The following is a 27,181-nucleotide window of genomic DNA, read 5'->3' as shown; positions in this document are numbered from 1 at the left end:
CTCTAGTGAGGCAAATTGCCCCATAGACTCCTTAGATTCCCCTATAAAGGGTTACTTCTCTCAAAGCAATGCATTCTTTAGACAGAATTCCCCTTTTTTCCACCCCCTCTAGGCCTTTAAAAACTTTTCCTTTTCTGTAGCCCATTGGAGCTCCTTTCTGTTTGCTAGGGGGGATGCTCCCAGATTCACGAATCATTGCATAAAGCACTTTGATCATAAAATTTACTCAGTGGAATTTTTGTTATTTCTTAAGCTGAAGACTCACAGGCTTTCGAACACTCAGGCTTCAGTATGGAAGACAGCGCACAGAGCAATCTAACTACTGCTGTCTAAAGAGAATACCTGATCGTTGTGTCAAGGTTGCCCTGAGTTAACACAAGAGGGGCTTCAAGATGGAGGGCTGCCTGCCTTTGCCAGAGACACTAAACGAAAAAATCATCACTCATAATGCCTTGTGTTATTTCCCACATGGCAGAAATCTAGTAGGGGCTGGGGCTTCTTCTAAACATCAGGAGCCAAAGCGACAACAATTATGCCTTCACTGCTGGAAGGGTTGAGGATTGTCAATCTGCCCATAGATTCCCAATAAACTTTCATAGGAAAATGGGACTCTGAATTTTGGTAAGGTTTTCTCAGCCTACTATCCTGACTGACAGATGAAAAGAAGTTCTAATACAGGCTCTCAAGACTGAATCATCAAACTTGCCAACAAAGAGAATATCACTTACATAACAAAAAGTTTGAATATCAAAAGTTCCTGGTACTAGATCTGAATCTTTACCTAGCCTCTGGGGGGCAAGTGAAAGGGTAATTGGTCCCACTGACACTGATCTACCTGCAGCTCCTTCTGAATGAGACAAGCCCCTCTGGCACTTATGGGATGGGGAATCACAAACAAATAACAGAACAAGTACTCTTACATTCTGACGTAAGAACAACAAGAGAATATTGAATTATTTCAAAAGGAGTAGTCATTTCCCCTCAAAATTTATGCGTTGAAATTTATTGGCCAAGATGGGGTACTAGGAAGTGGAATCTGGGAGGCAACTACATCATGAGGACAGATCCCGAACAAATGGGATTGGTGCCCTTTAAAAGAAGCCTGAGAGAGCTCCCTTGCCTCCTTCCACCTTGTGAAGATACAGTAAGAACTCTGCAAACCAGGCGAGTGCCCTCACGTGACCAAACTGGCACCCTGATCCCAGACCTCCATCCTCCAAAACCGGGAGATAGAAATTGTTGTTTACAAGCCACCCAATTAGTGGAATTTTGTTATAACTGCCCAAACAGACGGAGATAGGCCCCAACTGCCTCATCAAGTTCGCTTCCGTTTGATACTATGACAATGCACAAAGGCTATTGGCTGCATGGCTCAGCCACTATCCCATCCTCACTGTCAAGACTGCCAAGAAATCCAGAGTGTCCGATATTTTGCCCCATTGCAGACCCTCAAGTTAGTCTGCCATTTTCATGACTGTTAGCAGAAGTCATGACACTCCTGGAACTTAGACAAGACATTGTTCATTGTTGCCCAACAGGCATCAAGACCTTTGCGTTCACCTCTGTTCCTGCTGTATCCATAAGGTCAAGGGGGCCATGTAAAGAGGTCACGGAGAATGCTGCACACGTAGTAGGCTTGTGTCACTTCTGGCGACATTAAGCTGAACAAACCTCAATCTTTTCACGTGGGTTATAAGTACAACTGCCCAACCTTTGCTTCTGAGGAAGGCATTATCTTTATTATATTTGTCAGCTAATTAATCTGTCCTTGCCCCACAACAAATACAATCATCATCTTCCAAAGCAGTTATTCAAAACCCTTGCAAGGTAGTCCTGAACAGTATCTGACACAAGTCATGAAAAACATTTGAGAGGCCCATGGAAAATTGTCTCCTGATAGAATACATCTTTGTCTTTCCAACTTGACAATAATTGAGTAAAAAGGTCCAGTGAAGATTTCTGATACCAAGACTGACCTTGTTTGTGTGGTCCTGTGAGGTTATTAAAGACTGAAGGAGGCAGGAAAAGACACAGATTTACCAGGACACTTCACAGGAGAGACTGATCCAAGGGAGAGGAGTGATGTTATCCTAGGTGAGCCAGGAGAGTTGAGAGCAAATGAAAAGAAAGAATAATACCACATGTTCTGAATACAGTGAAATTTGCTATCTTAGAAAAATATATAATTTACTATCTGCGCACACAACAAATCCATTCTGGATTGATTCTGAATCTAAATTTTAAAGCTCTATAAAGTTTCTAAAATGAAAAAAGAATACATCTGCAGTCGTAGGATACGAAAATATTTCTAAAACAGAATGGTAAACATTACCTACGAAGGAGGAAATATCAAGTTATATTAAAACTAAGACTTTCTCTTCATCAAGACAAACACACACACAAATGAAGACAGAGAGAGTACCAATGATATGTCCAACTGATATTGAGAACCACTCCAAATTACAGAGAAAAAGACAAGAAGATAGAAATAATAGACAGAATAAACGAACACACAGTTCAAACAGTGGTTGCTAAATTGCCATGACATAAGTGAAAATATGTTCAACTTATATAATAAACAAGAAAATAAAACTTAATTCACCACTTGGTAAAATCACACATCAATCAGAAGCCTTAAAAAAAGAAGATAAAACAGTAAAAGACTTGGGGCTGGCCCCATGTCCAAGTGGGTAAGTTTGCACACTCCGCTTTGTGGGCCCAGGGTTTCGTTGGTTCAGATCCTGGGCACAGAGCTAGCACCGCTGATCAACCTGTGCTAAGGGGTGGAGGGTGTCCCACGTAGCAAAGCCGGAAGGACCTACAACGAGAACATACAACTATGTACTGGGGGGCTTTGGGGAGAAGGAGAAAAAAAATTTTTTAAATAATAAAGCCTTGAAAAGGGCAAACCAAGAATCTTGTACACGCTCAGTGGGTGTGGAAATCGGTACAGACGACTTCCAAACCCCTTGGCACTATCACCTAAAGCTATAAAGGTGTGAACCTATCTCCTGATAATTCCAATATTACATATACAGCCAGGAGAAATTGGCACAAGTATCATCAAAACATGTTTAAACATACATACTAGCTCTATTCCTAATAGTCTCAAACTGAAAACAACCCATAAGCCTGTTAACAGTGGAAGGATTAAACTAATTGCTTTATATTCACACACTAGAATCCTATACAGCAACGTGAATGAATGATCACAAGCAACATGGAGCAATAAATTTACAAACAACATAAGGGATGGCAAAAAACAAACAAAAGAGTAAGGCTCTATTTTTTTCGTATGAAATGCAAAAGATGCTAAGTTGACTTGTGCTGTTAGATGTCAGAGCAGTGGTTCCCCTGAAGAGTAGTGACTGACAGGGAGTAAAATGGACTTCTAGGGGTCTGTTAGACAGCATTGTCTTGGTTGATCTAGGTACTGAGAACAGAAATGTGAATTGTACACAAACTTCGCACACATACACATGCACAGATCACACACACGTATACATATATCATCACAATTGTAGTGAATTCTCAGTACTTTACATCAGCTTCAGAATGGAAATACAGAGAAAACTATTTAAAAATCTCCCCTAAAATTAAGGAAATACTCCCTTTGCTCCTTGAAAATCAAGTCACAAACCCCACATAAACAGAATGGACTCACATCTTTCCCTTTCAAATGGTTTTCCCTACAGCTCTCCCAATTTAATGGCCATCTATTTAAGCATTGTAGAGACAGGAGTGTCCACTTGCAAACCTCTTCATTGCCAACATGCCCAAATCATAATCACAAAAGAGAAAATGCTGCTGTCTACAGATGCCAATGCCATGCAATTTATGTCTTTTAAAGTGTCCCACTCACATCATATTGTTTCAAAATCAGCTAAAATCTACTTTTATGCTCTCCTTTGTCCCTCTATAGATTAATCTGGCCATTTCTACCTGAAAATGCTAAATATTTAAACATGTTCATCTCCCTCTATAACATCATAGGTCAAATAATGACTCCTGCTTCTCGAAGGATGTAATGTACGGAACTCGTAACTGGATCCAAAAAGCTTTACTCATTCACTGAATTTCCCCTCCAGTACCAGTGTCTTCAGTTTCAGTTATGACCCGCAACATACGCTTCTATTTCTTTGCCTCTTTTCTAAGACTTTTATGCCTAGTTCATGTCTGGGAAATTTGCTGTAATAGATTTAAGTTACACAGTCACAGACTTCTCCAAATGTCCAGGTTATTTCAACAACTGGTGTTCATTGTGGCGTGAATTCCGAAGTCCTCCACTGCAAGCATTGGTACCACATAAATCACATGAGTTTATACATGATAATTATATGATATTACATTACAATTACTGTTATATTCTATTATTTATTTTGAAGAAGATGTTCAGCATGTCTTGTTAAAATTCTCTGGTCAGCCAGACGTAACTGTACTTAGGACTCTGTCGAGGATGAGTGAGTTACCTAATGAACATTGTAGAAATACAGACAATTTTCATATTTCTCATTGGATTAAGGGATTTTATATTTTTAAAAATTTTTTTAAACTTTTTTTTTGTCATGAAGATGGTCTCAGAGGCGACCTCTGTTGCCAATCTTCCTCTTTTTGCTTGAGGAAGATTGGCCCTGAGCGAACATCTGTGGCTGTGTTCCTCTATTTCATATGTGGGATGCCACCACAGCTTGGCTTGACAAGTGACACTTGGTCTGCAATCAGGATCTGAACTTGAAAGTGCAAGGCCACTGAAGCAAAGCATGCTAACTTAACCACTACACAACTGGGCCACCTGAAGGGATTTTGTATTTTTTATCCAGGCAAAGCACACCCTGCGTACACTGCATTCACAGCTCATGAGCAGAAAGGGACTGAGACTTGGGAAAGACAGAGTGCTTAAGGAAGTGGCATTCAAGAGGAGCCAGTTGGGATTATTAACAAGAGCCAAAATTGCATGAAAGATGGAGGAAAGGGTGTTAAAAAAGACAAAGGTGCTCACCAGGAGAAGGATGGTTTTGGTAGCTCTGGACTCAGGGGAGGTTCTGAGGGAGACATTGGTCTTATGAAGATGTTTCACTCTCTGTTTGTGCCTGTATAGGATGAAAACTATGGAGCCACTGGCCAAGAACATGAGCCCCAAAAAGAAAACATCAGGGAATGACAGCAATGCTGCATATAATGAGTCTCTGGTTTTATCATGACGCACAGCAGAACAGTATCCAACACTTTTTCTGCTTGTGACATTTTTGTGGCTCCTATGGATAGTCAAAAACATAGGGTAAATGATATTTACCAGCATTTGCAGAATCCAGCACAGGGAAATTGAAGGGACGACGCACTTCAGAGCTTTCACTTTAATCCCTGCCCACCTGGAGTTCCTGGAGCTGATCACGATGGCCTGGAAGACACTCAAGAGGCAGGTGGTGCCAATGGACACACCCCTACCCACTGCACGAACATAGGGCAAAAATCTGCATTCCAAATCACTATGGACAGAATCCCATCCGAAAGCTGACAATGTATAGCGGATTCCGCTAGAGAACAGGACAAATAAGTTGGCTACAATCAGGTTCTTGATAATCAAATCTGTGGACCTTTGCCTACACTCAGTGAAATGAAGGAAGAGATAATGGCAAAGAAGAAAGAAATTCCCCAGGATTCCAAATGTAGTCTGTAATAAGAAGATCGTTCCTACTGCCAAATCCCTGGCGGCCATCCTCTCAGTTCTCAATGCCTCATATGTGTCTTCTGAGCTAGAGGATCCTGCTGAGAAATAGGAGGTGTGGGCCACATGAATCATGTCAACAGAAATACAATTTTCTCCTCTTACCAACAGTTCCTACTTTGAACTAATTACTTAAAGACTTTTCTGTCCTTTATAGGCTTCCAGGAATTGAAAGTACAACCATTAAAGAACACTTGCAATGTATGAAATACTGCCATGAAGGTCACAGATGCAGTCATTTCTTTATTCCTCCCAAATTAATGAGGCAGACACTATTGCATTCCTGATAAAGATGAGAACAACATAGGCACAGAGAGGTTAAGCGTTTCTTCTAAATTCCCACACTGATTAGGAGCACAGTGGGAATTTTACCCTGGTAATAAAGTGATACATTTAATCCATAGTATACGAAAATAGTAGTTAGTTTTGTTCTCCAAATAAAGCAGATCTAAATTCAGTTTTGCATTTGCACCTTGTCATTTCACTTTAGATTGGTGATATTGTACTAAAAATTTTCTAACAACACATTTCCACTTGCTTATGAAGACTTGTTTTATAGGCAAATCTAATCTTTGCCTAAAGCTTTAGAGATCTTTGTACAGTGTAGATGCCCTGGTTGTGGTATAAAACTGCAGGATCCTGTCCCACTACAAGTTGAGTTCAATGAATGCAAAAATGCCTCAACATTAGGATGGCAGCAGAAAGATCCAGTTGCCTTTTACTCAGGAAAAAAGGACAATGCTCTGAGTCACAGGAAGTAGGAGATAGAAACACTGATGCCTGATAAACAGTGTATGGTAGAAATAAATTATCACTCATTTCAAATCATATATATCCCATATAGTCATATCTATGTGAGATGAAGTTATTAGCATTAATGCCATATTTGTAGAAAATATTAAAGTACAAGATACGCAAGCAACATGCAATGATATAATTCTAAGGTTAAAAACTTGTGTATCATATAAATGACATACATTTTTTCATGTTATAATATACAGTGTTATAATATTTCAAAGCATCAGAAATATCAAATGATAGATTTGAGCCCAAAAATGTTTGCTGAACTTATTAAGTTATATTATCCTAAATGCTGCTTACTCACTTCCAGTGGGAAAAGTCTCTCTATAATCAATAGAGACACCATCATTAAATCTGTTAAGCACTTCCTACACCCGGAGTTAGAGAAAACATTTCTCCAGCAACTGCTATTAGACACACTGTTTCTGCCCAGGATCAGAGGAGCCCTCTAGATTCATCCTACTCTTTATTACAAAAATTGAGGTACCCTCGGTGTACCTCTAGAAATCTGAAAATTATGTCTATTGTCTATCCTTCCTGTAAGTAAGCTGACCTGCAGCTTGACACTTGAACTACAGTCCTTAAGCACTTAGAAACAAAATTTTACGTTAGTTGGATGAAACCAGAACAACCACTGTCACTACCTTTGAGCCATGCTGGATTGCTGGAAGATCTGAGAATACATCTCTTTTTTATCTCACTCAGCTCATCCTCAAAATTTATTCCACCTTCATACATGCCTTTGGCACTGGACTTGGTATATATGAAGAACAGTTGCTTTGTCCAATACGTTCACTTACCCAGACTCCTGACACAACTTCTTCTCTTTGAGATTCTAACTCTCAGATGAATAAATGAAAAAGCCACCCACTTTTTCCCAATGCTTGCATGGTGGGTTTAGAGTGAAGGTCAAAGCAGTCAGTATATGTGGGACAGAGGTAGCTAGACCCAAAGATATGAGTTTGTGATTCTGTGACCTCACCTCCCCTCAGAGCTGCAATTATCATTTCACCTGCAGCATCATTGGCAGTAACAGGCTTGGGAGCTGAGAATACTTTTTCAAAACTTTTTTCCCAGGTGCTAATTACCAGGAACAACTGCAAGTTTCCAGCTAACGTCTCTTAAGAGACTATTGGAGTGCTTGTGGGAGGCATGGACATATTTTCCGTGAACCCTGGAGGCAGACAGTGTCTCACATGGAGCAGGGCAGGAAATACTTAGGTCTGACATATGATTGACCGGTAGTGTGTATGTGTGTCTCTGTGGATATTCTACTTCCCCCAGAAGTACTACCTAAAAGTGAGTTCTTTCGTAATTGCACACAGCTGAGCTGCATCATCAGTTAAGTTATGAGCAAAGAAATGTTTTTAAAAAAAGCAAGCAACAAGAAGAACATGATGCCAATAATTTACATTAGCTATTATTGTACTCATTTGCACAACTCAATGTCAATGAACGTGTACACAGTTAGGAAGCTCTACCAATACTGACCCTCACTAGTGATAGAAGCAGAATCACACAGATATCCATAAAAGAATGAGAGAAGTTTTTAAAACAGTGCCTCAGAAAGAAAGCACCAGAATCAGATGGTTTAACAGGGACATTCCACCACACTTGTAAGTATCAGATAAGCCAACAATACTTCCTTAATTCAAGAATATCAAATTGTCAACACAGTCCCTATCCTTTTTTTCCACAAAATTTTCAGTAAGTAACTATGACTGTTTTTTAATTTAAGAAATATATTTTTGATTCATTTGAACAAAATATAGTTATAAATTACAAGTTGCATTTAATTCTTCAGGTTTTCCTACAAACAAATCAACTCTTTGATGAAAGTTCACAATGCTAAATCATTCCCCCTTGTCAAGTCAGTTGGCAGAGCCATAATGGTGGACAACCCATCTTACACAAACGCACAAACTCACTTACACACAGAAGTAAAAACATACATTCATGCACATTTCCTCACACATTCAAACTTACAGTCACACATTTACATTCTTATATACATACACAGTCCCTCACATGCTCTCACATTTTTATGGCACAATCACAAACAATAATGCACATACTGATCACATAAAAATTTACTTACATATGTAAATAATTATAAATGAATACTCTCACGTAAACTCACGGTTACAATCTTTCATAAAATAACAGTCACCAAGCACGTGTGCATCTCAATTACATGATCTTACACAGAAGAATAGTTGTATTTCCAGACTTCTGGATGCCTCAAAATGAGGGCATTGCTGCCCTCTATACTTTTTGTAACCCTGAAGCAATCACAAGGGCGCTATGTATTACAATGCACAGCACTTAAAATGTGCTGCGAGCATTGTCACCTTATGTCAAGACAGCTGCTGAGAAACTTGGGCTGTTCAGAGGAGTGACAGTGTGTGAGTACGTGATAGAGAGGAGTAAGAATAGGCCACAGGACAAAGGAGACGTAAGGATGATATAGGGGTGCAGATAGCCTGGGGGCTTGGAGTCATAGAGAGTACAGGGCAAGGGAGTGAACAGAAAGTGAAAAAGCAATGGTTTTTAATATTGAAGAAGTACTACAGTGCAATGCTGGGGATGAAAGACCAAATGGGCAAAGGTACAAGGAAATGACGGTGGGGGCATATTGTGATCTGAGGAGATAAAAAGGGGGGATAGGATCAAGAGAATAAAATTTCCTAATGGGGAGGAGAAGTTAATGGCAAAAGTAAGGAAATGCTAGAGGGGCATTTAAACAACATGGTTGGAGAGAAGGTGAATTCAGATAGGGTAGGCAGATCTGGGAAGATGATAACAGTCCAATTTAGGCAGGGGGTGGGAAAAAGAGATCTCACTAGGGGAAACCATGGGCATGGGCATGAAGGCCCTATGGGCAGAGGACAATGAGAGAGGAAAGGACAATGGGCATGAGTGAGCTAAAGAGCCCAGGAGAATGTCAGGAATTATAGGGTGAAATGTAATGAATGTAGGGTGTGAATTAGGTTTCTGGGGCCCTTGATGGTACCTATGACTTCATGGCTGGGAGGAATGAGAGTGCAGGAGCATAGAAGTCACAGGGCATGGGGTGAGATATCAGAATTGCGTGTAGATAGAACGCAAGAGAAAGGAGGGCATGCAAGACAGATTTTGCAGAGCTGACAAAGGCTGAGGTGGGTTAGACTGAGCTCCCTAGAATACTGATCACAGTGGTTTGGAGGTGAAAAAGGTCACAAGCTGAAGGTGGAGAGTGCAATACTGATGTCAAATGCATTCAATGGAGGTTGGAGTGCATGTGGAGTTTTATTAGATGTCTAAAGGTCACAGGTGGACAGATGAAGATGTACAAGGGGGCGTAGAGGTAGAGTTTGAGGTTGAATGCATCCACGCATGAAGGAGGTGTCAGAGGGGAGACTGGAGGCCATTAATTGATTCCCTCATTTATCTATACCCTCACTTATGATCAAACATGAGGAGTCATGTATGTTTCATTATTGAAATATATTTGACATATAACATTGTGTAAGTCCAAGGTGTACATCACATTTATTTGACACATTTCTATATTGTAATATAATTGTCATTCCAGTGATAGCACCTCTATCACATCATCTAATTATCATTTCTTTACGTGTTTGGAGCAATTGAGATCTTGACTCTTAAGAAGTTTGATGACTACAATAAAACATTATACTCTGTATTCACTCTATGGTGTGTTGGATATCCAAGACCTATTTGTCTACTAGCTGCAAGTTTGTAGCCATAAACCACATCTCTCCTGTTTCCCCAACTCCCTGCCCCTGGTAACCACCATTTGACTCTGTGATCTGATGAGTTTGGCTCTTTTAGATTCCACATGTAAGTGAGATCACACAGTATTATTCTTTCATTTTATGACTTATCTCATGTAGCCTAGTGCCTTTGATGTCGACCCCAGTTGTTTCATGTGGCAGCATTTCTTTATTTCCCATGAATGAATAATATTTCATATTATTCCACAACATCTTTGTGCATTCGTCCATTCACAGACATTTAAGTTGTTCCATATCTTGGCTGCTGTAAATACTATGGTAAATAGTGCCGTAATGAATATGTGGTTGCTGGTATCTCTTCAGTAACTATTTTCATTTCTTATGGTTTCTAATTTCTGTTCAGGGGCAAAAGTCTGGCTCAAATAAAATGTTCCTGAATACTCCTCAAACTGAATCTACAGTAGAGAAGAGCACCTAAATTTTGGGATGATCAACACTCAACACTATGTTATCTGTGCCTTTGTGGTACCCTGTACAGTATCAAACAGCAGCTCTAACAGAAGCTGTTTACTAGCATCCAGTGTTCAGTGTATAAAAAAGGTGCCAAATCATCTCTTCTAAAGGCCTGCTTACAGACTCAAAAACTTTAGTGCCACAAGATTTTTTATGTCCCAAGACTGACACGATGAAAATATCTTTCTTTATGTGGCAATTCTAAAGCATAACACCTTATTCTAACCGTTATGTGCTCTCACAAGCTTGTTTAAGCTTTACCATAAAAAGAATACGTAATAAGATATTTTCAGGACTTATTCTCCCTTGCTTCTATCGTATAAGAAACCATCGCAAGGGGTAAACTGTGGAAATATTTTGTAGATACATTGATAGTTTAAAACTTTTGTTTTATTGCAATAAATTTACTGGGCTCATAAAATACTATAGGCAAATCTCCGATTTTGTCTGTAACATAACGTAGATGGTTATGATTAGTACATCATAAAGGAATTACACAGTTCAAATTAAGGTTTCTAATCAGCTGAAATTAAAATAGGCAGACTGTCCTCGATTATCTGGTGGACCCAACATATTACAAGAGCTCTTCATGCAGAAAGAGAAGGCAGAGAGATGGGATAGAAGAGGAGATCAGAGATTTGAATCATGAGAGGGATTTAACATGCCATTCCTTGGCTTGAAGATGGGATGTGGATCGGTGCATGAGGAAACTATAAGAAGGAATTGAATTCTACCAAGAACTTAAGATCTTGAAGTGGATTCTTCCTCAGAATTTTGAGAATAGAGCCCAGGCTGGCTGATTAAGTCTTGTGACACCCTGTTCAGAATACTCAGCCAAGTCCACCAGATTTCCAATAAAGAAATACAAGAAAATGAAACAGGTGTCGTGTTAGTCTGCTGAAATTGTGACAATTTTCATATGTCAGTAAAATTCAAATAATGCACGTGGGAACAAATTTAACAGTAAAATATTTCGAGGACAAAATAAAGTCAAAGTCTTCATGAATTACGCATAACGAATACTATTTTCATCTGTACGTGTAACAATTTCATCACTGAGATACATCTTACTGCCTACGCAGTTTGAGAATATACCTGAGATGGTATCTGAAATTGCACTATACACACACAAACATACGCACACGCAACTAATATATTCTGTTCTTGGCTCACTATCTCAGAGATAGAGAAGGAAAGGTTCACACAAACACACAGAAAAAGCATTTCAGGAGCAAGAAAGGGCACAGCATATGCCCTGGGACTAAACATTTGCCCAAGGAAGATATTTTCCCTTCTCTTCTTTTCTCTTCTCTAGGCCATCCTCTCAAAAAACCATATTTTGTGAATATGCCTTTTTAAGGGCATCGACATACCCCTTCTGTTAAGGGTTGCATAACGTTCTTTCAAAATTAATGTGTTGAAATCTTACCCCCAGTACCTCACAATGTGTTTTCATTTGGAAATTGAGTCATTGCAGATGTAACTTGTTAAGATGAAATCATACTGGATTAGGGTGTGCCCCTAATCCAAGTGACTGGTGTCCTTATAAAATAAAGAAATATGGAGACAGACATGCACAAAGGAAGAATGTCAGGTGAAGACTGGAGTTATGTTGCCACTAGCCAAGGAACTAGAATTGAGGAGAGTGGCCTAGAACAGATTATCCCCTAAGCCATTGAGAGAAATCATGGCTCTGCTGACATCTTGATCTTGGACTTTCAGCCTCCAGAATGGTGAGACAATACATATCTTTTCTTTAAGCCCCTTAGTTCATGGTCCTTGTTATGGCAGCCCTATCAAATAAATAGACCCTCCCTTGCCACCTTCATACCCACAGGCAGAAGGACTTCAAAATGCAGAGAAGTCTGTCCTTTGCCACAGGACGGATTCAAGTACAAACAACTCTCATGTGAAGCCCATAATGTGAGTTTCTCCTCCCCTGCCTTCAGGGACACTTCCCTTCTAGAAATACCCCAAATCCTGCCACTGCATGGGATGTGACTGGACTGAGAGCTCCCGAAAAAGCCCATACAGAGTAGAGCCCTTACCTCTCTGTGGGCAAGAGTTTAGGCTCCACTCTCAGGAATGAGTTCTGAAGGTTTAACAACTGTCAGAATGGATGCTGGGGAGACAAGAGAGCATAATGGATGGTGTTTCTTGACACTCACCGGGTGATCCTCAATGGTAAACCAGTATTGAGCACCATTTTGTTAAACATTACTTCTCAAATTATAATGAGCTATGAATCATCTGTTGAAGAAAATTCTTTGGGATATGGCAGACTAAGAAGGGATGATTTAGCAGATTTGCACAGAGGCCATGCATTTTCTTTTTTAACATGGAACTGGGAGTACTGCTTCTGCTGTCTCCAGACCTCTCTTTCAGTAGCACTAAGCAAGAGAAGAAGCACAGTACATCTGAGGCCTCAGACTACAATCACCTCTAAACACAAATACTGTTGGTTCCTGGCAGTTCACAATTTGGTGGGGATGAAAAAGGAACCAGTATGCATGACCCATGGGGGAGTGAGAGGGCTGCTACTAATAAAGGTCTGAGGACCCCAGGGCTCAATGCAGAGTTCGCAGTTGTAAATGCATATTCCAAGTGGAGGTACATCTGCAGTCACCATGTGCTCAAGAACTAACATGGGATGGGCCACTTGGGGCAGGTGGAGTAGGGTGGGGCTGACTCTGTGCATGTGCTTTCATTTAGTTGCTGGATTAGGTGGCTCTTTGCATTCTCTGAGGCAGTTATTGGCCTCAGGATGCCTTCCCAGATGAGAGGCAGGCTTAGGGATGTGGACTCTACAAGTGGCCAGTTAATTTTGAGAGAATGATGCTCTGTTGGAGCCACCCAATCCCGAAGACATAGAGGACCTTGTTTTCAATGCAGAGTCTGGATGCAGCTCTGCTACGTGATGTTAAAAACAAACAACACGCCCAAACTGGAGTCACTTGTGCAAAGCCAACATCATCAAACCAAAACCTAATACCTAACCTAACTGCAATTTCAACTTCCTCAGGAATGAAATCCAAACCAGTCAGTCTTTAATTTTCTTGTCATCACCAAGGAGGTAATCTGCCAACATTGACCCTCTCCAGCCCTCAAAGAGAGAGAAGATAATCTGCTCTTTCCTTATCCCTTATCCCTTCTCCCTTCTGTCTCTAAAAGCCTTCCATTTTGTACAGCTCCTTGAAGGTCCTCTCTACCTTCTAGGTAGGATGATGTCTGATTCATGAATCACTTGATAAAGTCAACAGGATCTTTGAAATTTGCTTGGTTGAACTTTTTGTTATTTAACAAATTTGGTGGTAGTTACTTATCCAAAGATAACTTCTGATGGCAGTCAATGACAACCAGAAACACAAGTTTGGTACCTGCAAACCCCTTATGAGATCTGTCTATTTACCCTTTCTGAGGGCTATGGCTAAGCTCCTCTCAGTTCTGAGCTCCACCTCTTTGCACAAAGGCCTTGAATGAATTGGCTTCCTGGTCCATAATCCCCTTTAGTTTGGAATCCCAGTGAAGTCGTCAATCATCCACAGTCTTCATTTTTTGAGGTCTGCTAGCCTCAGTCCTTTTCCTCATTCCTCAGTTCCATGTTAAGAATTCCTGGTGGTGCACACAGGTCTTTCTGTATGCCAATCTCTAGTAACATCTCTTGGTTACTCCTGGTGTGTTAAGCTACATATGTTTGCCTGTCTTGTTTTGTGTAGTTAAGGCTAGTGGAAACTATTGGGGATCTTGGAAGCCATAAAGACACAAAAATTGGTGGGCAACGGTCAAGCACCTAAAAGCTGTTAGAGTGCACATCATCCAGGTCAAAGACTTCCATATTATGATAAAACTGTCATAGAAAGGGTTATATTGACACTAGGTCACCCTTCAACTCCAAGAAAACTTCCTTGCAATGAGGTACACTGTAAAACACCACACGACCCTTAATCTTGCAACATGCTACTCTTCACTATTATTCTGGCTCCAACAGACTCAAAGACTAGCGAAAAGGAATGGAAGCCTTAATTTCTAAAGAGTGAAGTATGTGCCATCTTCTGGCACTTCTGCTTATTTTATGTGTAAGACTTGTAGTCGTGGAAGCTGTAGATATCTAGGCAAATGGCGTAATCTTACTGAAAACAACTAGAGTTACAAGGGCCCTTAGGGGGAATATTCCAATCAGACAAGATTGTTTATTTAGGAAGTGCACTTTAAAGCAAGGGTTCTTGAATTAAACAAACAAAATAGGATACCTCTACATGTTTGAACTGATATGTAGAAGGTTCCAAAAGGCTGCAAGACTCTAAAATACCTTCATTAAAAGACTCATTACAAAAGGCTCTTGAAAAATTAAAGATACAAGGGATACTTAAATAAAAGATGGAGCACTGATATGAGTCCTGCTTCTCCTTCTACCCTTCATCACCTGAGCACTCATGTTTACTGATTCTCTGTCCAAACTGCCCTTCCACTCTGAAGAGACTATTAATCAGTTATCTTTTACAGTGAAATTACTCGAGGTTCCGAGGAATCGTTTCAGTTATTTTTCACCCTGTAGTAAAAGACAAAACTAAAGGCCATAGTTAAACCATTTTCTAAGCCCCGGGAAACTCAACATTTGCTGAACACAGAAACATTCCCTTTTCTTTTTCTATTACTTTTTTTCTTCATTATCTTGAAAAGTCAAACCCGCATTTTGAGGCTGCCTTTTTACATGGTATTAACATACCCAGCCCATTACAATTTGAATCGTGTTTTCCAAAATTTATAAATTGAAGTCTTAACCCATAATACCTCAGAATGTGACCTTATTTGGAAATAAGGTCATTGCAGATGTATCCCCATCCCCTTAATCTCTGTGCTGCCCGTCTTTCCACCTCTATAGCCCCCTGGACCTCCAGCCTACAGCCACTTAGATCTTTGCCCATCCCCTACACCTCCACCTGCCCTATCATCCTCAACACTCATGTTCTGCCCCCGGCCCATCCCACTCCACCTGACTCTTCTAAACTTCCACACCTCATCTCCATCCTGCATCCATTTTGAAATCCATCCTCTATCCATTTTCTCTCTCTTATCCTTCCAGAGAGCTCAGCCCAACACTCCTCACTTTCCATTGCCTCCACATCCTCCTTCCCCCTTGACCTATATATGCCTCCATTTCAGTGACTTCAGCCCATTTTCCATGTTGTCTACGGCCCATCATTCAAAATCTTTGCCCTCAAAAGTTGGGTATTGTTAGCTCCCCACACCCCTCCTGCACACTCCCATATCTGCACTTTTCCTCTGGGTCATTTAGCCTCTTCAAATCTACTACATCTCCAGTTGACTTTATCACCTGTAACCATTTTGTCTCTGTGAGCCTGTTATACCCCATGAAAGGCTCCAGTTCACCTTCCCAGCTCTGTCTCTGTCATGGACCACTAACTACATCCAGCACATCCATACCTCAACAACATACTATAATGCAGCTTGTTTCTTTTGTGTTTTAAATGCTGTCTTGACCAAGTTGTGAGGGCCTGGCTAGTGGGTTGTCAGTTTCCCTTCTTGAGCAGCTGTCAATTCTACACCTCAACCAGTTTCCTAGTTTGGCTCTAACACTCTGGGCTACTTTGTACCAGTTCTAATCACTCCAGAACAAGTACCAGACAACTGGGGATAGCCCCTTTACTCTGGAGCTTGGGAAATTATTCAGATTAGCCAATGAATAGGGAGCCCCTAACCCTAACTAACCCCACCCCCCCCATACCATGCACAAGCTGCCCCTACAGCTTCTGGTTGCTGGTACCTTGTCCTTGGGTGCTACTGCCGGTGGCCTTGCCTGTCTTTCTTTCTTTTGGAACTGTAAGTAATAGAGTTCTGCCTTTCATCTATCTAAGCTCCACAGTGTTATTTTCCACCATCAAAAGAGTCTTTAAATATTATAAAATAGGGGCGGGCCTGGTGGTGCAGCGGTTAAGTTCGCACATTCCACTTCTCAGCGGCTCAGGGTTCGCAGGTTTGGGTCCCGGGTGCAGACATGGCACGGCTTGGCACACCATGCTGTGGTAGGCATCCCAGATATAAAGCAGAGGAAGATGGGCACAACGTTAGCTCAGGGCCAGGCTTCCTCATCAAAAAGAGGAGGACTGGCAGTTGTTAGCTCAGGGCTAATCTTCCTCAAAAGATTAAATTAATTAATTAAATAAATAAATATTATAAAATATATATATATATATATATGCTTCCTCCCACTGTGTTCTTTAACTCCTTGTGGACTTGAAGTCTCCTGTGCCTTTTACCTGCCCTGGAACTTGACTCATGTCTGCCCACTGTCCCCTTCCCCATTACCCACTTTGTTCCTATGACTGCTGTAACCCTTATCCCCATAGAGCACAATATGTGCTACACCTTTCAATTATTTGCACACTTTGCCCTGCTGTGCCCTTAAATTCCACAAAGCGCTTTATACACTCAGCAATCTTCTACATCCACGTGCATTTTCTCACTCTCTCCTCCTGCACTCTCTCCCCAAACCCCATGCTTTCTGCACTGTTATATCCCCTTTCCTGAGCTCTCTTTCTCAACACATTTCTCTATCACCCATGTTCTCTGCCATTCCCCACACACTCCATCTTTCTCCTCACACTCCCCTAGGCCCATTTTGCATGGCAGATCTCTCCTTCCGTCTCTGTCATGTCAACCTGAGCCTTCATTGGGATCTTGGAATTCCAAAGGCCAGTCTTGGAATGAAGATGTAGAAAAGAGAGGAAAGGGTGAAGTAGTTTTGAAAAACAGAAGGAAGTTCCAGTGGTACTTCAGCTTTTATCTAACTTTCCAAGGTGAGAAATAAGAGATTAATGTAGATGTGGTGAAACTAGGAGCAAAAAGATCTTATAGGAAGGTTGTTTTTTAGTACAATCTACTAATTTTAGATTCTGGAAGCAGCAAGGATTATGGTACAAGGTCAAAAAGTTCTAAGCCTATAATATGAAGGTTCACATCTGGGCAGTGCTTTATATTTACCAAGTGCTTTCACATGTAGAATCATCTGTGCGACTCACCATATCCCTAGGAGGAAGGCTGGCAACTTACAACCTCACCAGAAGATTCTGAGAATTAGAGAAGTGAACAATGTGTCCCAAGTCAGAACCAGAAAGTTCTGCTTCCAAAACCAGCCAATAGCCTTCCCACTACATCTCAAATCCACCTAGTGGGTAAAACCCATGGCACACTCCATTGTGCTTTAATTCCCATGAATGGGGAGACCATAGATTGGGAGAAGTGTCCCAAGATCTGCCGCCTTCCTTTGTCCTCTCTCTGAGGTCTCTGCTATCTGAGTTGGGCAGGCTCCATAATGTGACATTCACAGAGATGGAGACCCTGGGACCCCACAGAAAGGAGAGAGTTAAGTGTTACCCTTGGAGGTTCCAGAATTGAACAGATAGATACTTACACTTTGTATAAATTTTCTAAAGCTGCCATAACCTAGGTGGCTTAAAACATGGACATTTATTTTTTCACAAACCTGCAGGCTGAAAGTCCAAGATCAAGGTGTAAATAGGTTTGGTTTGCTGTAAAGTATCCTCCTGGGCTTGCCAATGGCCACCTTCTCAGTGTGTCTTCTCCTGGTCCTTCTCCTGTACGTGCATAGATCTGGTGTCTCTCTGTGTGTCCAAATTTCTTCTTATAATGACACCAGTCAAAGTGGATCAAGGCCCAACCTACTGGACTCATTTTAACTTAATCACCACTTTAGAGGCCCTATGTCTAAATATACTCACATTCTGAGATATGCCATTTTAGACTTTATTTATTTTTTTAATTTATTTTTTAATTGCAGTAACATTGGATTATAACATTATATAGCTTTTGGGTGTACTACATAATATATTCCAAATTCTGTGTAGATTACATCATGTTGACCACCCGAAAACTAATTATAGTCCATCCCCTCACATGTGAGCCTAATCAATCCTTTTGCCCTCGCCCTCTACTTCCCCTATGGTAATCACCAACCCAATCTCCAATGCTATGTGTTTGTTTGTCGTTGTTTTTATCTTCTACTTATGAGTGAGATCACATGGAATTTGACTTTCTCCCTCTGACTTATTTCACTCAGCATAATACCCTCCAGGTGCATCCATGTTGTCACAAATGGCCAGATTTCATCATTTCTTATGGTTGAGTAGTATTCCATTGTGTATAAACACCACATCTTCTTTATCCATTTGTCCCTTGATGGGCACCTAGGTTGCTTCCAAGTCTTGACTATTGAGTATAATGCTGCAATGAACATAGGGGTGCAAGTATCTTTATGCCTTTGCATTATCAAGTTCTTTGGATAAATACCCAGCAGTGGGATAGCTGGATCATATGGTAGATCTATTCTTAATTTTCTGAGGAAACTCCATACTGCTTTCCATAGTGGTTGCACCAGTTTGCACTCCCACCAGCAGGGAACAAGGGTTCCCATCTCTCCACATCCTCTCCAACATTTGTTGTTTCCTGTCTTGTTAATTATAGCCATTCTGACCGGAGTGAGGTGATACCTCATTGTAGTTTTGATTTGCATTTCCCTGATAGCTACTGATGTTGAGCATCTTTTCATATGCCTGTTTGCCATCCATATATCTTCTTTGGAGAAATCTCTGTTCAGCTCTTTTGCCCATTTTTTAATTGGGTTGTTGGTTTTTTGTTGTATGAGTTCTTTGTATATTTTGGATATTAACCCCTTATCTGATATATGGTTTGCAAATATCTTCTCCCAATTGTTAGGTTGTCTTTTCATTTTGTTGATGGTTTCGTTTGCTGTGCAGAAGTGGTTTAGTTTGATGTAATCCCATTTGTCCATTTTTTCTTTTGTTTCCCTTGCCCGGTCAGACATGGGACTTGAAAATATGCTGTTAAGACTGATGTCAAAGAGCGTACTGCTTATGTTTTCTCCTAGAAGTTTCATGGTTTCAGGTCTTACATCCAAGTCTTTAATCCATTTTGAGTTGGTTTTTGTGCATGGTGTAATGGAATGGTCTACTTTCATGCTTTTGCATGTGGCTGTCCAGTTTTCCCAACATCATTTATTGAAGAGATGCTCCTTTCTCTATCGTATGCTCTTGGCTCCCTTGTCGAATATTAGCTGTCAATAAATATGTGTGTTTATTTCTGGGCTCTCAATTGTGTTCCATTGATCTGTGTGTCTGTTTTTGTGCCAGTACCATGCTGTTTTGCTTACTACGGCTTTGTAGTATATTTTGAAGTCAGGGAGTGTGATACGTCCAGCTGTGTTCTTTTTTCTCAGGAATCCTTCGGCTATTCAGGGTCCTTTGTTGTTCCATATAAATTTTAGGATTCTTTGTTCTATTTCTGTGAAAAATGTTGTTGGAACTTTGATAGGGGTTGCATTGAATCTGTAAATTGCTTTAGGAAGTATGGACATTTTAACGATGTTAATTCTTCCAATCCAAGAGCACGGAATATCTTTCCATTTCTTTGTGTCTTCTTCGATTTCTTTCAACAATATTTTATAGTTTTCGGTGTACAGATCTTTCACCTCTTTGGTTAAGTTTATACCTAGGTATTTTATTCTTTTTGTTGCAATTGTAAATGGGATTGTATTCTTAATTTCTCTTTCTGCGATTTCATTGTTAGTGTATAGAAACGCAACCAATTTTTGTATGTTGATTTTGTATCCCATGACTTCACTGTATTCCTTTATTGTTTCTAAAAGTTTTTTTAGTGGATTCTTTAGGGTTTTCTAGATATAAAATCATGTCATCTGCAAAGAGTGACAGTTTCACTTCTTCTTTTCCAATGTGGATCCTTTTTATTTCTTTTTCTTGCCTGATTGCTCTGGCTAGGACCTCCAATACTATGTTAAATAAGAGTGGTGACAGTGGGCATCCTTGTCTGGTTCCTGTTCTGAGAGGGATAGCTTTCAGTTTTTCTCCACTGAGAATGATATTTGCTGTGGGTTTGTCATATATGGCCTTTATTATGTTGAGGTATTTTCCTTCTATACCCATCTTATTTAGAGTTTTTATCATAAACGGATGCTGTATCTTGTCAAATGCTTTCTCTGCATCTGTTGAGATGATCATGTGATTTTTATTCTTCATTTTGTTAATGTGGTGTATCACATTGATAGATTTGTGGATGTTGAACCATCCCTGCATCCCTGGAATAAAACCCACTTGATCATGATGTATGATCTTTTTAATGTATTGTTGTATTCGATTTGCTAGTATTTTGTTGAGGATTTTTGCATCAATGTTCATCAGTGATATTGGCCTGTAATTTTCTTTTTTTGTGTTGTCCTTGTCTGGTTTTGGTATCAGGATAATGTTGGCTTCGTAGAATGAATTAGGATGCCTCCTCTCCTCTTCAATTTTTTGGAAGAGTTTGAGAAGGATAAGTATTAACTCTTCTTTGAATGTTTGGTAGAATTCACCAGGGAAGCCATCTGGTCTTGGACTTTTTGGGGGGAGGTTTTTGATTGCTGTTTTGATCTCCTTACTGGTGAGTGGTCCATCCAAATTTTCTACTTCTTCTTGGTTCAGTTTTGGAAGGTTGTATGTTTCTAAGAATTTATCCATTTCTTCTAGATTATGCAATTTGTTGGAATATAGCTTTTCATAGTATTCTCTTATCTTTTGTTTTTCTGAGGTATCTATTGTAATCTCTCCTCTTTCATTTCTGATTTTATTTATTTGAACCTTCTCTCTTTTTTGCTTGGTGAGTCTAGCTAAGGGTTTGTCAATTTTGTTTATCTTTTCGAAGAACCAGTTCTTGGTTTCATTAATTTTTTCTATGGTTTTTTTAGTCTCTGTTTCATTTATTTCTGCTCTGATTTTTATTATTTCCTTCCTTCTGCTGATTTTGGGCTTTGTTTGTTGTTTTTCCAGTAACTTTAGGTGCACTTTTAGATTGTCTATTTGGGATTTTTCTTCTTTGTTGAGGTAGGCCTGAATTGCTATAAACTTTCCTCTTAGAACCGCTTTTGCTGTATCCCACAGATTTTGGCATGTCGTGTTTTCATTTTCATTTGTCTCCAGGAATTTTTTGATTTCTCCTTTAATTTCTTCATTGACCCAATCATTGTTCAGTAGCATTTTGTTTAATCTCCACATTTTTGTGGCTTTTCTGGTTTTCTTTGTGTAGTTGACTTCTATTTTCATACCTTTGTGGTCAGAAAAGATGCATGATATTATTTTGATCTTTTTAAATTTATTGAGACTTGTTTTGTGGCCTAATATGTGATCAATCCTGGAGAATGTTCCATGTGCATTTGAAAAGAATGTGTATTCTGTGGTTTTTGGATGGAATGTTCTGTATATATCTACTAAGTCTATCTTGTCTAATGTGTCCTTTAAGGTGAGTGTTTCCTTATTGATCTTCTGTTTGGATGATCTATCCATTGGTGTAAGTAGAGTACTGAAGTCCCCTACTATTATTGTGTTACTGCCTATTTCTCCTTTTATGTCTGTTAATAATTGCTTTATATATTTAGGTGCTCTTATGTTGGGTGCATAGATATTTACAAGTGTTGTATTTTCTTGTTGGATTGTTCCTTTTATCATTATGTAGTGCTTCTCTTTGTCTCTTGTTACAGTTTTTGTTTTAAAGTCTATTTTGTCTGATATAAGTATTGCTACCCCCACTTTCTTTTCTTTGCCATTTGTATGTAATATCTTTTTCCATCCTTTCACTTTCAGTTTGTGAGTGTCTTTAGGTCTGAAGTGTATCTCTTGTATGCAGCATATACATGGGTCTTGTTTTTTTATCCAATTGGCCACCCTATGGCATTTGATTGTAGCATTTAATCCATTGATGTTTAAAGTAGCTATTGATAAATATGTATTTATTGCCATTTTGTTACCTTTTTTTCTGGGTGTTTTAGTAGTTCTCTGTTCCTGTCTTTTTCTCTTGCTCTCTACCCTTGTGGTTTGATGGTTATCCTTAATGATATGTTTGATTTCTTTTGTCTTACTTTTTTGCTTGCTTATTATAGGTTTCTGATTTGTGATTACCATGAGGATCCTATTTAATATTCTATGTATATAACAGTCTATGTCGAGTTGATACACTCTATACCTTGACCTCTTTCTAAAAGCTCTACTTTTTCACTCCCCTCCTCCCAAATTTTGTTTTTCAAATCATATATAGTGTCTTGTTTAGTGTGTGTCTATCCATTACCCTCTTATCATTGAAATAGGTGACTTTAGTACTTATGTCTTTTAATCTTCATATTATCTTCACAGGTAGTTGATCTGCTACCTTTACTATATTTTTACCTTTACAAGTGACTTTATTGCTTGGGGTTTTTTTTTGTTTGTTTTTTTGATCATTTTTTAATCTCTATTTGTGGTCATCGCTTTCCCACTTACATAAGTCCCTTCAGCATTTCTTATAGAACTGATTTCTTGGTGATAAACTCCTTTAATTTTTGCTTGTCTGGGAAGCTCTTTATCTCTCCTTTCAATCTGAATGACAGCCTTGATGGATAGAGTATTCTTGGCTGTAAGTTTTTTTCCTTTTAGCACTTTAAATACATCGTGCCATTCTCTTCTCGCCTGTAGAGTCTCGGCTGAGAAGTCCATGATAGCCTAATGGGCTTCCTTTTATACGTCACTTGTGGCCTTTCTCTTGCTGCTTTTAGGATTCTCTCTTTATCCTTAATTTTGGACACTTTAATTATAATATGTCTTGGTGTGGGCCTCTTTGGGCTTATCTTGTTTGGAGCTCTCTGTGCTTCCTGAACTTGGATGTATGTTTCCTTCCTCAGATAGGAAAATTTTCATCTATTATTTCTTCAAATAAATTTTCTGCCCCTTTGTCTCTCTGTTCTCCTTCTGGGACACCTATAATCTGAGTGTTAGCATGCTTGATATTGTCCCAGAGTTCCCTTAGATTGTTCTCATTCTGTCTAATTCTTTTTTCTCTTTTCTGTTCAGCTTGGGTGATTTCCTCTAGTCTTTTGTCTAGCTCACTGATCTGTTCTTCTGCATCCTCTACTCTACTATTGAGTTCCTCTAGTGAATTTCTCATTTCGAGTATTGTATTCTTCATTTCTGATTGTTTTTTCTTTATATCTTCCAGTTCTTTGCTGATGTGCTCACTGTTTTCATCCAGTCTTCTCCCAATATCTGTGAGTATCCTCATGATATTTTGTTTGAACTCTTTGTTGAGTAGGTCGCTTGTTTCTGTTTCATTTAGTCCTTTTTCTGGGGTTCTGTCCTGTTCCCTTGCTTGGAAAGTATTCATTTGTCTCCTCATTATGCCTCTTTCTCTGTCCGTATTTCTCTGTATTAGGTGGGTCGGCTATGTCTCCTGATCTCGGAGAAGTGGCCTTATGTATGAGAGGCCTTATGAGGCCCAGCAGTGTGCTTCCCTCTCGTCACCAGTCCATAAGATCCAGGAGTGACCCCTTTGTGGGCTACTTGTGTCCTTCTGTTGTGGCAGAGTTGCTCCCACTGCAGGTACCCAGGGAGTCTAGTCTCCCTTCCCTGGCCAGCTGTTTGTAAATCCAGTTTGGGGAGCCTCAGCACCATTGGCTACAAAGTCTATCAGCACACTCCTATTGCAGTTTTCCTCTTAATTGGGTAGGTACCCAGTGTGGCTGGTTGCTAGGCTCAGGGGCTTATGGTTGCTATAGGCCTCAGGCCTACAAGGCTGTTGTCAGTTCTCCTAGGAGTGCAGCTGAGTGGGGCTGGCCCTAGGCAGGAGCACTCAATTGTTTCAGGCTTTGGAAGGTGGGGCTGATCCTTTTCATGGCTATTTGTGAAGCACAGGTCTTCTGCCACTGATAAGCCTCACCGCCCACAGGACCACACACACCATCAACACAGCCCTGGTCTGTGGAAACTTCTCAACCCTCTGGAGCGTACCACAATGCCACACTGCAGAGGCCCACACCTCTCCACCAATGTCCCCCACAGTTTAGCTGGTCCTCACACAGCCCCTACCCCACAGAGGCAGACACCCTTGCCTGTCTGTAGAGGTTCAAGGCACCCAGTCAATGCAGGTTGAAAAGTAGCCTGAGGGCTGGCTGTTAGGTGAGGCCAGTCCTTAGGGCAGGTTGCCTGCCCTGGCTGAACTGGATTAAATCTGTGCTCTAGTGGGTGTGACAGACCCATGGGCTAACAGGCCAAGGGATGAACTTCAGTGGCGCCCACCGAGGTCTGTGTCAGTATGCCTGGACCAGTTCAGAACCATGGCCCCCCCAGTGTCTCAGTTCCGGAGAGGTCCCTCCCCTCACCAAGATGCCCCCAGAATCTACCAGGTGCGTCTCATTTCACCAAAGGACTGTCAGACTTCTCTCTGGTGATTTTAGTTGCTGCAATGAGCGAGTTTGTGTGTGGGCCCTTTAAGACCCAGCTCTTTTCAGCTTTTGGCTGATAGCTTTTCTGGGGGTATCCTCGCTGCAATTAGTAGCCAGCGAAGCCAGACAGTAAGACCCTCATCTCAGTTGTGCTGAGTCTGAAGGATGCTTATAGCAGTATCAGCCTCTACTCGGGACCTCACTCCTCCAGGGAGGGCTGTGTACCTTAGGGTGGGTCCTGCCTGGCCAGCTGAGAAGCTCCACTGCTCCCAAAGGTGGCTTTTTTCCTCTCCAGCAGGAATTTCTGCCTCTTCCACCTTAGTTAGGACTGTCCCTTGTGGTGGAGGTTCTTTTTATCCAGTTTTCAAGTTTTCTCTCCAGGGTAATTTTTCCAAAAATAGTTGTAACCTGGTTCTGTTCATGGGAGGAGATGAGTTCAGAGTCTGCATATGCCACCATCTTGATGAGATCCCTGCCATTTTAGGCTTAATCTATCAATCTGGGATGACATAATTCAGCCCATAACTCATCCCACTGCACTCACAAATTCATGTTATTCTCACACGCAAAATACATTTTCCCCCCATGTCAATATCCCAAAAGTCTTAACCCATCTGGCATCAATTCTAAGTCTCAAATATCATCTAAATATCAGCTAAATCAAGGATGCTTAAGACATGAGATATAATTCGCCATAAGATAAAGTGTTTTCCAGCTGTAAACCTGTGGAAACAGTTACGTGCTTCCAAAATAAAATGGCCTGGACAGTCATAGGATAGGAAATCACATACCAAACGAGAGAAAGTGGAAAGAAGAAAAGACACACCAGTCCCAAGCAAGTAAAAAACCTAGCAAAACAAATTCCATCAGGTTTAAAGCTTGAGAATTATTATCTTTGGCTGGATGGTCTATCCTCTGGGTCCACTATGTTGGGACTCGCCTTCTGGAACCTCATGAGAAGCATTGACTAGAGGCACTTTTGAAGGACAAAGCACATTACAATCTCATCTACAAGCATCCTGCCGACTAACACATTCCATCCCAGGTATCCATTTGTTCCTCTTTCTCTACCTCCACATAATCATAGGGTCTCATTCTGATACTTACAATTTCAACTTTTTGGCCATCATCCCATAATTTCTCTCAGAAACTTTGTCCAGAAGAACCAGGTGCAAGGGGACAAGTACGTTTATACAAAATGGAATCAGAAATGAGTTTGAATCACAAGAACAGTTGGTAAGATTGAAGTTTCTTAGTTTTGGAGAGATTGGTTACAGAGGAGCAAGGGCAGGAAGCTGGAATGATCCATGTGTAAGGGACTAAAGTCAGAGACATCAGTATGAACTTATGTTAGCTTAATATCAACACAAATGAAGCCATATAGTCATATTTATAGAAATGTGTTTATGAATTTTAGTATACACGTAGACATTTTCTTGATCTTTGAGCTGAGAAGGCATAGATACAAAGACACCAGAGTAGCAATGAGAATACCTACCGCCCCTCTCTTGCTTCATAACACCATTCTCCAAGAAAAGAAACCAAGACTCCTTGGAAAAATGGCTGAATCTAGGACTAGGAAAAGACATATATAAAATAAGCCTGGAGAATTGTGAAGTATTGTAAAATGAGGAAATGGTAAAAATAAAAAATCATAATAATGGGGTATGTCAAAGGAACACCAGAGTAGCGTGAAAGAGCTCCCAATGGTCACGCTGGAAAATTTTGAGTAAAAAAACAAGTTGTCTTGGGTACGACTCAAATTATAAAATAAATACCCATGAGTATGTACTGATATAAATAAAATACTGAATTCATAAATAAATGAAAGGAATAGAGAAATCTTTTTGGAAGATTCCAAATAATTTTATAGATACTTTATCCTCAATGATATGGAACATAAATTCCAACTGCCGAAATGTGGGTTGCACATAGGAACTTCCTTCCAAAGAGTACAGGGGATAAAAATAGCAACTTCTCAGTTAGGAAACATGACACACACTACCTTATATATGTTAATGTTGACAGGGATAAGTGATGTTGGTTATATATACCCTTGATAAGATGTGATGAAACATGGCATTTTGTCCCTGTAGTCCTCCTCTTTAAAAC

General features: G+C 40.2%; 1 protein-coding gene and 1 long non-coding RNA gene across 3 annotated transcripts in view; both read right to left on the bottom strand.

The window, feature by feature from the left end:
- LOC103554208 (uncharacterized) overlaps positions 1–27,181 on the bottom strand; it is a 142,041-nt gene that overhangs the window by 104,640 nt on the left and 10,220 nt on the right. The window lies entirely within an intron of this gene.
- LOC103554180 (vomeronasal type-1 receptor 4-like) lies at positions 4,769–6,325 on the bottom strand. The gene has a single exon (XM_008525116.2). It carries the CDS (start codon positions 5,798–5,800, stop codon positions 4,769–4,771), a length of 1,032 nt encoding a protein of 343 aa, XP_008523338.2. The 5' UTR covers positions 5,801–6,325.

Source organism: Equus przewalskii, chromosome 9, assembly GCF_037783145.1.
Source record: "Equus przewalskii isolate Varuska chromosome 9, EquPr2, whole genome shotgun sequence".
In the NCBI taxonomy this organism is placed as follows: Eukaryota; Metazoa; Chordata; class Mammalia; order Perissodactyla; family Equidae; genus Equus; species Equus przewalskii.
Note: the sequence above shows the minus strand (reverse complement) of the source record. Positions and strands in the feature narration are given on the sequence as shown.